The sequence below is a fragment of the Miscanthus floridulus genome, chromosome 19, assembly GCF_019320115.1.
Source record: "Miscanthus floridulus cultivar M001 chromosome 19, ASM1932011v1, whole genome shotgun sequence".
Classification (NCBI taxonomy): domain Eukaryota; kingdom Viridiplantae; phylum Streptophyta; class Magnoliopsida; order Poales; family Poaceae; genus Miscanthus; species Miscanthus floridulus.
Window position 1 is genome coordinate 42,647,145 of NC_089598.1, and position 11,116 is coordinate 42,658,260.

The window sequence follows — 11,116 nt, forward strand, 5'->3', positions numbered from 1 at the left end:
GTATAGCATGGGATCATCCTTATTACCTATTCACCTTTAATCATTTAATTCATACTGCATGTGTCTACCTTAACTGCCACTAAAGATTTTCTAGTGCTTTGTTACCTTGTGCCTTGTTACCTATGGGGTATTGGATTGGGTAGTATGATGCTAGTGCTCAATTAAAAACCATGATCTTGTAACTTGACTAATGGTATATGCAATAAACATTAAAAGATGCTTTTTAGCAACATAGAACAAGGAGGCTAGAGCATTGGGCTGTTTTATGGTGCTCTAGATTTCTCTCCTTAAGGACTTATTTGTAAGTGATTTATCCGGGACTTACAGTACAACTATGAGGGCTATATGGCTCTGGCTTTAGCTTAGTATGAGGATATTTTTTAGCTTGTTAGTGGTTATCTTTATTGGCGTAAGAATAGCTTGACGAATCGGATATAGTGCGGCCTCTATCCCCTTGAGTATAGGTTGCGCATCATTGTGCCATCAGGAAGGGGGGCTCTACGTCTATTTGCCGAGTGAATCTAATAGCCATAACTTGTTAGACGAACCTTTGAAAAGCTTCATAGTGAACCCTGCCGACCTTCTTTGGTAGTGGGTCAAGAGGCTGATCATCTCGGGCGAAAGGGTAAATCACGACTCATAGTGAAAGTGTATAACCTCTGTAGAGTATAAAACTGGTATATCAGTCGTGCTTACGGTCACGAGCGGCCTTGGAATATTTACGGAATAGATGATGAACACTGATGATACTGATGATAAAGATGCTCATTAATGATTACTGTTTATGCTATTCATTATTCATGTTTATCTGATCATGTGTTTATATAGGCTTTGTGATAAACTTGTTGCTACTCAATTGCTAAAAGATGACTCATTAAAAACTAATCGCAGTTAAACCAGTGTCAGCCTTTTGAGCCTCATGAACCCCATGTTATATTTGTTGAGTACGACATGTACTTACGCTTGCTTTATTTTTCACATATTTGGATAAAAATCTCGGATGAGTATCAGATTGCTAGTTTGGTGGAATTAGGCTTGTGATCAACCAGTCAGTTGTCCCTGTAGAAGTGAAGTCTTCGCCTGAAGATTGGAGTTGTCTTTCCGCTGTCTATACTCTGAGGTTATATTCTTTATACTAATACATTATGTATTTAAGCATTGTCTTATGATATTACCCTTATTTGTAGCTATATGTGAGATTTGACTTTATGGGCTCACATATGGTGTGTATCTAGTTTTGTTCTTAAAACTAGGTGCTACACCTCCAGAGGCACCGATGCGTAGTGGAATCCTAAGCCAGAATAGTAATGTAAAGACAGGCAGAGGAAGACTAAAGTTGACTTGGGTAGAGGCAATAAAAGGAGACTTGAAATGATGGAATATACCCAAAGACTTAGTCTTAGATAGGAGTGCTTGAAAAATAGCTATTCACGTGTCTGAACCTTGATTGCTTCTGCTGGGTTTGAGCTCTAGCCTACCCCAACTTATTTGGGACTTAAAGGCTCTGTTGTTGTTTTTTTTTTGTTGTTGTATACTCATATTATTGTAACCATGCCCGAATTAACTCATATTTGAGATAACATGAGGTACACATTCCGAAGCAATTCGACCCAATTTTTTAGTAATAGAAAGAAAATCAGCATTCACGTTCTGAATGGATTGACCACCTAATATAAATACACCCTCAGTCCTAGAAAAGTCATACAAAATAAGTTTTGGTATTATTTTTATCTTATAATATGTTGTTTGCTAAAGAATCAATATCATCCTAGAATCATTTTAAATACAAATCTATTGATGTAAATTTTATGTTCTAATTTTGAATATAATTTGACTAATTATTGATTCAATTGTGTGATTGGACTTTTTTCTATACAAAATATGCTTATCATTTTGAGATTGAGGGAGTATATAGAAGAAAAAAATGATAAATAAATAGAAAAACTTTCCTTGATTTTTACCTTGATACTTCTCCATATTAGAAAACCTGATGTTTTAGAATTTAGAAATTATTCAAGATCTTTTAGTTTTCGCCCTTAGACATTAGGCTGGGCCCATATCATTCTCCCCATGTGGCAACAAATCTATCACTACATGCAACACGAGGTAGTAGTGGGTATTATCCCATTGCCCTCTTTAGAGCAAGAATCTATAGGAATTATATATGAATTTTACAAAAATAAGTTCATTTTTCACCGAAAAAATGTAGAAATAGAAAAAAAATCTAGCGTTACAAAGGAGGCCCTAATAAATAGGAGTATCGGTGTAATTTCATGCCTCCATTAATCGGTCGATTGTCCATGGGTTTTGATTTGACCAATAATAAAAACATAATAATAATAAAATAAAAAGGGAAAAGAAAAAGAAAAAAAGGAAACGAAGGAATTAAAAGGAAGGAGAAAACAATAACAAAATCCTCAGCACCCACTCAACAAATTTTTTTCCTTCTTCTCCCCGCTCACCTTTTCCCCTACTCTATAACTACCTCCATTCCCGGCCTCGCACAAAGCTTCCTCCTTCCCCCATGGGCACCGCCCCTCCTTCCCCAACTCCAAGCTCCATACGCCCTCCTCGTCCTTCGCCACCTCCAGCCTCGTCCTATCTCTGCTGGATTGGAGAGGTTTGAAGCATGTTTCCTTCTCGCGCGCCACGTGCTCGACGGAATTCCTCGTCTGCACAGGAGCCAAGAAACGCTAGGATTAGGCGCCTTCCGGGGTCCCTTTTAGTTCCCCTCTAACAAATCGTAGGTTTGCGGTTTGGTTTGGCTGTGTCCCGTGATTTTTGGGTGGCTTTGGTGTAGAGTTTAGAAAGATATCAAGAACTTCCAACTTGGGGTTTCCTGTAGCTTTTTTAGCTGTTCTGAGGCTTTTATGGGAGTGCCCGTCGCGCAGAAATCCGATTCTTGGGTGACTGTGCTTGCGATGACGGACAGCGGCGGCCTTGGCGTTCGGCCTATTAACGGAGGCCGAGGGGGTGCCGAGGAGCAGCATGGGCTCGGCGACAACGGGCCTCCAGTGTCCCCACCAGAGCGTGTTTGTACGCCACCTGCGCCGAGGCTGGCTGCTTGGCGGCGCATGTCATCGCCTGGTCCTCTCCGGTGCTCAACCCCGAGGTGAGCAATTGACTTTCTTGTTTGGCTTAGAGGGGATAACTTGTTGATAGACTTTTCACTGAATGAAATAAGTGGATGCAGGAGCATTGGGTGTGAAGAGGGCGAGGATTTGGATCGGTACTTTTCCCCACAGAGTGAGTTTTCTCAAGACACTTCTCATACGGATTCGATGAGCACAAGTATTAGTAGGATGTATACCTTCCGGTTGGGGACTTCAAGCCCATTAGATAGTCCTATCAAACAATTGGGGGTAGGAGACACAAGTCCTCCCTCAAGGAGGGGTTGCCATTCTCCTAGCTATCCTTGGAATTCATGCCGGGGATCAGATGATGTTGATTCTAGTTTTATGAATTCACCTTGGCATGATGATGAACAGAGGAAAGATGATGTGCAACCAATTGATTTTGAGAGTAGACACATCTGGTATCCTCCACCACCTCAGGATGAAAATGGTACTTTTCAATATGATGAGGACGATGACAATGATGATTGTGATGGGAAGGTCTTTGGACATGTTAACCATGATTATTGCGATGGCGAGGATGATGATGATAATGATGATGATGATTTCTTAGGGATCAAAGGAAAACATAGTATATCTCACAAAGAGTTCTTGAGGAGTGCTTTACATGGGCATTTCAGGGCTCTCGTGTCGCAATTGCTCCTAGGACATGGCATTGATCCCATGGATGGCTGGCCAGACATAGTAGCCTCATTAGCTTGGCAAGCAGCTACCTTTGTCAGGCCAGATACAAGCAAGGGTGGTAGCATGGATCCCACAGACTATGTCAAAGTCAAATGCGTAGCATCAGGAAATCCAAATGATAGGTATGCCCTTTGACTACAACTTGTACTGAAGAATTACATGAAATTTCCGCCATGGTATTTTGGCGCTAAATGATTGTTCAACTGTTTGCAGTGCTTTCATTAAAGGTGTTGTCTGTTCTAAGAATGTAAAACATAAACGCATGGTGTCAAAACATGAGAACCCTAGGTTGCTTCTTTTGGGAGGAGCACTGGAATACCAGAAAGTCACGAACAAACTAGCTTCAATAAACAGCATTCTTGAACAGGTATCATCATTTTCCAGTTACATGTTCATGCTGATTTATCTCAATATGTTCTTAATATTGATTTCAAATGCAATGTGTACAGGAGAAGGAGTATCTTAAGAATGCTGTTGCAAAGATAGAGGCTCAACGCCCACATGTCTTGCTAGTCGAGAAAAGCGTGCCATTGCATGCGCAACAGCTTCTTGCAAAAGATATATCTTTAGTATTGAACGTCAAGCGATCACTTCTGGAAAGAATATCTCGCTGCACAGGTGCTCAAATTGCGTCTTCTGTTGAAAATATCACTTCTACTGGAGTTGGACAATGCCAAACATTCTGGATTGAGAAAGTTACAGAATGTTCATCACCAAAGGTCTCAAACAAAAAAACAGTCAAGACACTGATGTTTTTTGATGGTTGTCCAAGACGCTTGGGGTGCACGGTAATAATCAAATTATCTAATTGCATTTCAAAGATAGCTTTTATTCACTATTACTGTTAATTGGCCCAAATAGTTTAAATTCTTCTGCCATTTGTCTTTTCTGTCCATTATTTTACACCTGAAGGTATTATGTGCAATTGTGCATTGCAATGGATTTTCTTTGGTGAATAGCAAATGCTTTGTTTCAATAGTCTCTTAATCCTTTACTATATTTGGAACTTACTATTTTGGATCTCTTTCTTTATATTGTGATTATGCCATATATCTGAAAAAAATGGCATGCATTTACACCTTCAACAATATGATTTTATTTGGTTGATGGAAAATTGAAGGCCTTTCTTTATATTGTGATTATGTCACATAGGATAAAAGTTATGTCTTTATTTATACTGTGATCATGTCAGATCTGATAAAAATGGCATGCTTTTCCTAGGTTCTTCTAAGAGGAAAGTCATATGAAGAGTTAAAGAAAGTCAAACTTGCTGTGCAGTATGCTTTATTTGCAGCATACCACCTGTCACTTGAGACCTCATATCTTGCTGATGAGGGTGCAACACTTCCAAAAGTCCCCTCAGATCTTCAATTTGAGAAGCAAAATTCTTCCTCAAGATACTGTCAGCAGAATTTGAATGAATTTCAAACCATTGAAGGGGAAACTTTTGGAAGTGAGTGCATCATGCCTTGCCTTAATGGTTCTGCAAACCAATCTCATTCAAGAGATGACATAATTCACGAGGAACATGCACACTGTCATTCAAGAGCTGACTTAAGTCAGGAAGAATATACTCGTGGAACCATTAAGGTATACCCTTATTCCACAGAAGCTTCAATGTATGGCAGCTGTATTCCACCTGTATGTATGACTGTTCAGACACCTAAAAGTTCACTTGCCAGTGTGAGAAAAAGGACACCAGGAAATTTATATTTTCCCCATAATGGTCACATAGATGAAGCAGGTGGTGGAATGTCAAAGGTTGATAGTGACTTCCTTGACTTGGATAATGGTTGGAATCATATCTCAGATGAAGATTCTGTAGCAATACGTGATCACAATGGGAATCACAACGAATATTTCCCAACATCTGACAGTCCACAGAGCATTTTGGTTTCCTTGTCAGTTGCATGCCCTCTGAGAGGAATTGTATGCAAGCAATCTCAGCTATTTCGGATAAAGTTCTATGGTACTTTTGATAAGCCACTTGGAAGGTATTTTCGTGAAGATTTATTTGTTCAGGTAATTGCGTTGTCATCCATAATCTGCTAGTTTACTAGTATAGGTTTTACAGTACCTTATTAATTTTCATCCACCCTATATTTTCAGACTTCATGCTGCGAATCTTGCAAGGAGCCTGCAGAATCTCATGTGCGATGTTACACTCATCAACAAGGCAGTCTCACAATCAGTGTCAGAACTCTTCCATCTGTCAAGCTACCTGGGGAGCTTGATGGGAAGGTATGGATGTGGCACAGGTGTCTCAGGTGCAAACCAAAAGATGGAATTCCTCCAGCCACACAAAGGATAGTCATGTCGGATGCAGCACGCGGATTATCTTTTGGGAAGTTTCTGGAACTTAGCTTTTCAAATCACACAACAGCCAATCGAATTGCCTGCTGTGGACACTCACTCCAGAGGGACTGCCTTCGTTTTTATGGGTTTGTAGCTTCTTATTGTATACTCTTCAGTTTCTTATCTAATAATGACCAACATAACAGTTCGCATTCTCAATCAAACAGGCTTGGGAGCATGGTTGCTGTCTTCCGTTATTCACCAGTAGACATTCTTTCTGTCAACTTGCCATCCTCAGTACTGGACTTTGCTTATCCAAAAGCTCAAGATTGGGTCATCAAAGAAGCTGTTGATGTATGTTTGTGTTAGTTTTATCTAAACTTGTCTAAATTGGTTCTAAAAGCCAACCCATTGGCATCATTTTGGGAGATGTATTGCCCTTGGTAAGCTTTTATGACTTAACTTGCAGGTATGCACTAGGAAGGAACATCTATATAGGGAAATTGTTGTTAAACTTGACTGCATCGAAAAGATAGTTAAAGACCAGAACATTGGTATGAAGTCAGGCTTGCATAAACATGTTGCCGATCTTAAGGAGTTGGTTAAAGTTGAGTGGAAGAAGTATGATGTAAGTTCAAATGCTACTTGTTTTATAGATTTCTGTTGAACTGTACAAAATTTTCTGTTTGTCTTGTAGATTGCTATCGAAAAGATAGTTAAAGACCAGAACATTGCTCTTTACTTTTTCAGGTTGTATCAGGGTTTTCTATCATAGATGACTTGCTGACATTTGAACCATATATAGATGTTCTAGAGCTCAATCGCCTGAGGAGAGAGCTTGTACTTGATATTCACGTATGGGATCGCAGACTGTACATGATGCACTCCCTTACGAAAGAAAACTGTCGTACTGTGCCAAATGATGCACAATGTTCTGAGAAGCTTACTGAAAGCTTATTAGAACAATCAAAGGATGTGACATCTAGTAAACATTTGAATGTTGAGAATTCTCTAGAACAGAATCAACCAAGTACGTTGGAAGTGGCTGCAGTTTCAGTGAAATCATCCCCTATGACGGAACAAACCAACACTAGTGTTTCACATTTGGGATTGGAAACCAACATTATGGGTGATGTATCCATGCATTCTGGCTCAACTGTTATCAGCTTTGCCCCAGGGCCATGTGAAATGCAGAGTGAAGGAGTGCTGGCTGAACTAGAAGCTGGAAAGACTTTGCAGAAATCACAATCTTCTGCCTCCAATCTTTCTGACAGAATTGACTTAGCATGGACTGGTTCTGGTCAGTTTGTTAACGATTCATCAAGTAGCATGGAGGCAGTTTCATTCATACCTGCTAGTCTGAAGGATGATCCTGCATACCAGAAGGTTATAGCACCAATCAGAATCAAATCGTTCGATTCTGCTGTCAGTTCCAGAAATGTTGATGATTCAAATGCTAGTATAAGAAGATCTTATTCTCAAAGGCCCCCAAAGGCTATTGAGAGAACTGGTAAGGGTCTGTCACCAACATTCTTGAACAAGCTGTCACTTCCTGGTATGATTGATGGCGAGAGTCGGTTGCTACTGTCACAAAATGATTCAGATGTTATTGTTCCAATCTATGATGATGAACCATCTAGCATGATAGCCCATGCCATGACTGTTCCAGAATATCGCAGCTTCTTGTTGCCACTTCTAGATCAGAATAATGAATCTAGTTTATTGAATTATGGTTCTGATCAGCCTCAACCTATAACTGGAAATGACTCTAAGGATAACCATTTGACTGTTTCTTTTGAGGATGAAGACTCATATTCTGTTGATAAAGCAAAATTTTCTGTGACATGTTATTTTGCAAAGCAGTTTGATGCAATCAGGAGAAAGTGCTGTCCAGATGAGCTAGACTATATCCGCTCCTTAAGTCGCTGCAAGAGATGGAGTGCTCAAGGTGGCAAGAGTAATGTCTACTTTGCCAAAACACTGGATGACAGATTTGTGATAAAGCAAGTGACCCGGACAGAATTAGATTCATTTGAGGATTATGCTGTTGATTACTTCAAATATTTGACAGTCTCTGTATCATCTGGGAGCCCAACTTGCCTCACTAAAGTCCTTGGTCTTTACCAGGTTCGTGTTACTACTACTTTGTTACTTCTTGTGTTTATCAAATCCTGTGAGATTACATAATGAACATAGCTGTGCATTTATGCACTAGATCACTGCCAAGAATTTGAGAGATGGAAAGGAGCTGAAGATGGATGTAATGGTCATGGAAAACCTATTTTTCAAGAGGAAGGTATCAAGAATATATGACCTAAAGGGCTCTTTGCGTTCGCGCTACAACCCTGATACTTCAGGGAACAACAAGGTTCTCTTGGATCTTAATCTGTTAGAGACACTTCACACAAAGCCCATTTTTCTTGGAAGCAAAGCAAAAAGAAGGCTGGAACGAGCTGTCTGGAATGATACTTCTTTTCTGGCAGTAAGTAGACTCACTTGCTGTGAGATCTTATTTCATTGGTGAAGGTTATATATACCATACTCCCTGGATGCAGCAACCTAGTATTTCTATCTGGACTGTGACCTTGGTCGCATAGCTAATTTTACATCGTCGCCCCATCTGACCTTGTCTATATATGAGGTGTCACTACCAAAAAAACTGTTTCTTGCACTCATTTCCACTTCATCATGATTGGTACTATGAAGTAGTAATCTTTTTATGTCACGTGACATGAAAAGTATGCCAGTATCTACCCTGGACATCTGGCGGTACATTGGATTTCAGTATGAACCTTAACCTTGACCCTGGTGATGTGCACCATTGCTGGGTTCCCTGTTCTGATTACCCTGATCTGCACATATTTTTCTCCATCCTGAGTGATGTGTTTCAGCTCCCCCTCCCTTTCTCCCTCATCACTCAGTAACAGACCAGACCCAATGATCCCAACAAAAAAAATTCCTTCTTTTGGTGTACTATGACCTATAATATGTGCCCAGACATCTGAATTTCGGACAATCGCACACATTAGAAAAGCCCACCTACCTTCCCCCACCATTTTCAAGATTCCAAGAAATCCTAAGCAGCCAATTGATATGGGAAATATTGAATGCCCAATATTAGACATGCTACTTGAGGCTTTGCCTATTGATTCTGTTGTGATTCATATTTGCTTCTACAAAGATAGAAATAGACAGCTTTTGCCACACATCTGAAATTCAGATGTGAAAACATGTAGAAGCCACAATCTTTCATTTTGGAGGCAAACCTTTGTTCAGTTCTTCCGTGACATCGCGGAGAGATGTATAAGTAGCACTACAAAAGTGAGTAAGAGGGGGAGGATCTATCCATTTTTTTGGAGGCACAAACGGCCAATTGAGGTAAGTTTGCACACGTGTAGAAGTAAAGGTTGCACAAGTGTAGGGGTCAGAGAGTGGTATGGAGGGAGAGATAGCAGAAAGTAGTCTCTAGCCAGGGTGTAGCGTGGCAGCTAGCACTAGGGATGAAAACGGATTGGATACGGACGGATATCACCGATATTACATTTGTTTTCATATTTCTGTCCGGATTCGGATTCGAATACGGATAGTGTCAGCTATGTCGGATAGGATACGATTGGATATCGATATCATAAATATGCGATTTGAGTATTTGGATACGGATATGGTATCGGATGTTGGATATCCGGACTCGGATACGGACAGATCTCAACCCCTCTAAACAAATTCGGTTTCGAATACGGTCGAAAAATATCCGTACCGTTTTCATCCCTAGCTAGCAGAGAGGAGTTTCAGGATAAGGAAATGCAAAGAAATCAAAAGATGGGCAAGGTCAGCATGAAAAGTGCATAATTAATATATAAATAGTGGCAAATGTTGTCTATTTTTCATCTTTACAGTGGCAATTTATGAACTGTAATGGGTAGCTAGGATGGGTGTGGGGCAGGCTGGGCAGACAACAAGCTGTGGGGTTGCTGGGTTGAGGTAGCTTTGAATGCACTGGTTTTTGAAAAATACACTGTTGCCAGATGAGTGATTTTGGTGCCAGTGTAGCAAGAGTTAGTGGTTAGTCCACATGACTACTGTCGATGGTTCAGATAGGTCTTATTCATGCCAGCTACTTGGATATGGTGATTTGGTTCCCGGCTCTTTTTGTTGTTGCCATTCTAATTGACAACTTGTATCTAACCTATCTTGTCAGTTTGGTTCAGCTTATATAGATGGTGACTATTTGAGTAAACTGGTCAGATCAACAGACTTTTTAGCATATTCATTTAGAATACCAAGGTGCATGAAGATGCAGCTGTTGTCACTATCTAACTCTTGCTGCCATGCATTCCCCTTTTCCTCAGTCGGTGGATGTGATGGACTACTCTCTCCTAGTCGGCATTGATGAAGAAAGAAAAGAGCTTGTGATGGGGATTATCGACTATCTTCGGCAATACACTTGGGACAAACAACTAGAGACTTTGGTGAAGGCGACAGGATTTCTAGGTGGCTCCAAGGATGTTCTGCCGACCATCATATCTCCGGTTCAGTACAAGAAGAGGTTCAGGAAGGCCATGTCGAAGTACTTCTTGGCTCTCCCTGACCAATGGTCACCGTAACGTCTCCAATGCATCCAGGCCATTCCAAGCGCGACAGGGAAGACACTTTGGTTTTCCTTTTTTTTTTCTCCCTTTTGTTTCTTTTAGAACGATCGATCCATCTATGCCTCTTGTATGCTGTTTTTGTTCACAACAGGCAGGATGAACTCTCTGGAGGATTGTGGCGAGGGTCCATCCAGGCATTGGTTAGGCGTCAATACGTGTACATACCCTACACTATAACATGAAATGCAAAGGAAATGAAATACGCGAACTCCCGAGTTCCTTCCCAGTGATATGATTTGAGGTTTTGTGGATTGGAAGCTGTGTCCATTGTTGCTTTGTGAGATCTGAAGCATGCAACTACTCCCTCCGTTAGGAAACTCGAGATTGAATGTTAGGATACTCGAGAGACGAATA

At 40.5% G+C, this 11,116-nt stretch overlaps 1 protein-coding gene across 1 annotated transcript; it reads left to right on the top strand.

The window, feature by feature from the left end:
* The first annotated feature begins 2,432 nt into the window (after positions 1-2,432).
* On the top strand, positions 2,433-10,997 carry LOC136526963 (putative 1-phosphatidylinositol-3-phosphate 5-kinase FAB1C). The gene is made up of 11 exons (XM_066519537.1): positions 2,433-3,112; positions 3,194-3,940; positions 4,032-4,185; positions 4,268-4,606; positions 5,040-5,840; positions 5,928-6,259; positions 6,341-6,467; positions 6,583-6,741; positions 6,864-8,240; positions 8,329-8,595; positions 10,463-10,997. The coding sequence occupies exons 1-11, from the start codon at positions 2,871-2,873 to the stop codon at positions 10,715-10,717; spliced, it is 4,800 nt and encodes a 1,599-aa protein (XP_066375634.1). The 5' UTR covers positions 2,433-2,870; the 3' UTR covers positions 10,718-10,997.
* Positions 10,998-11,116: the final 119 nt, after the last annotated feature.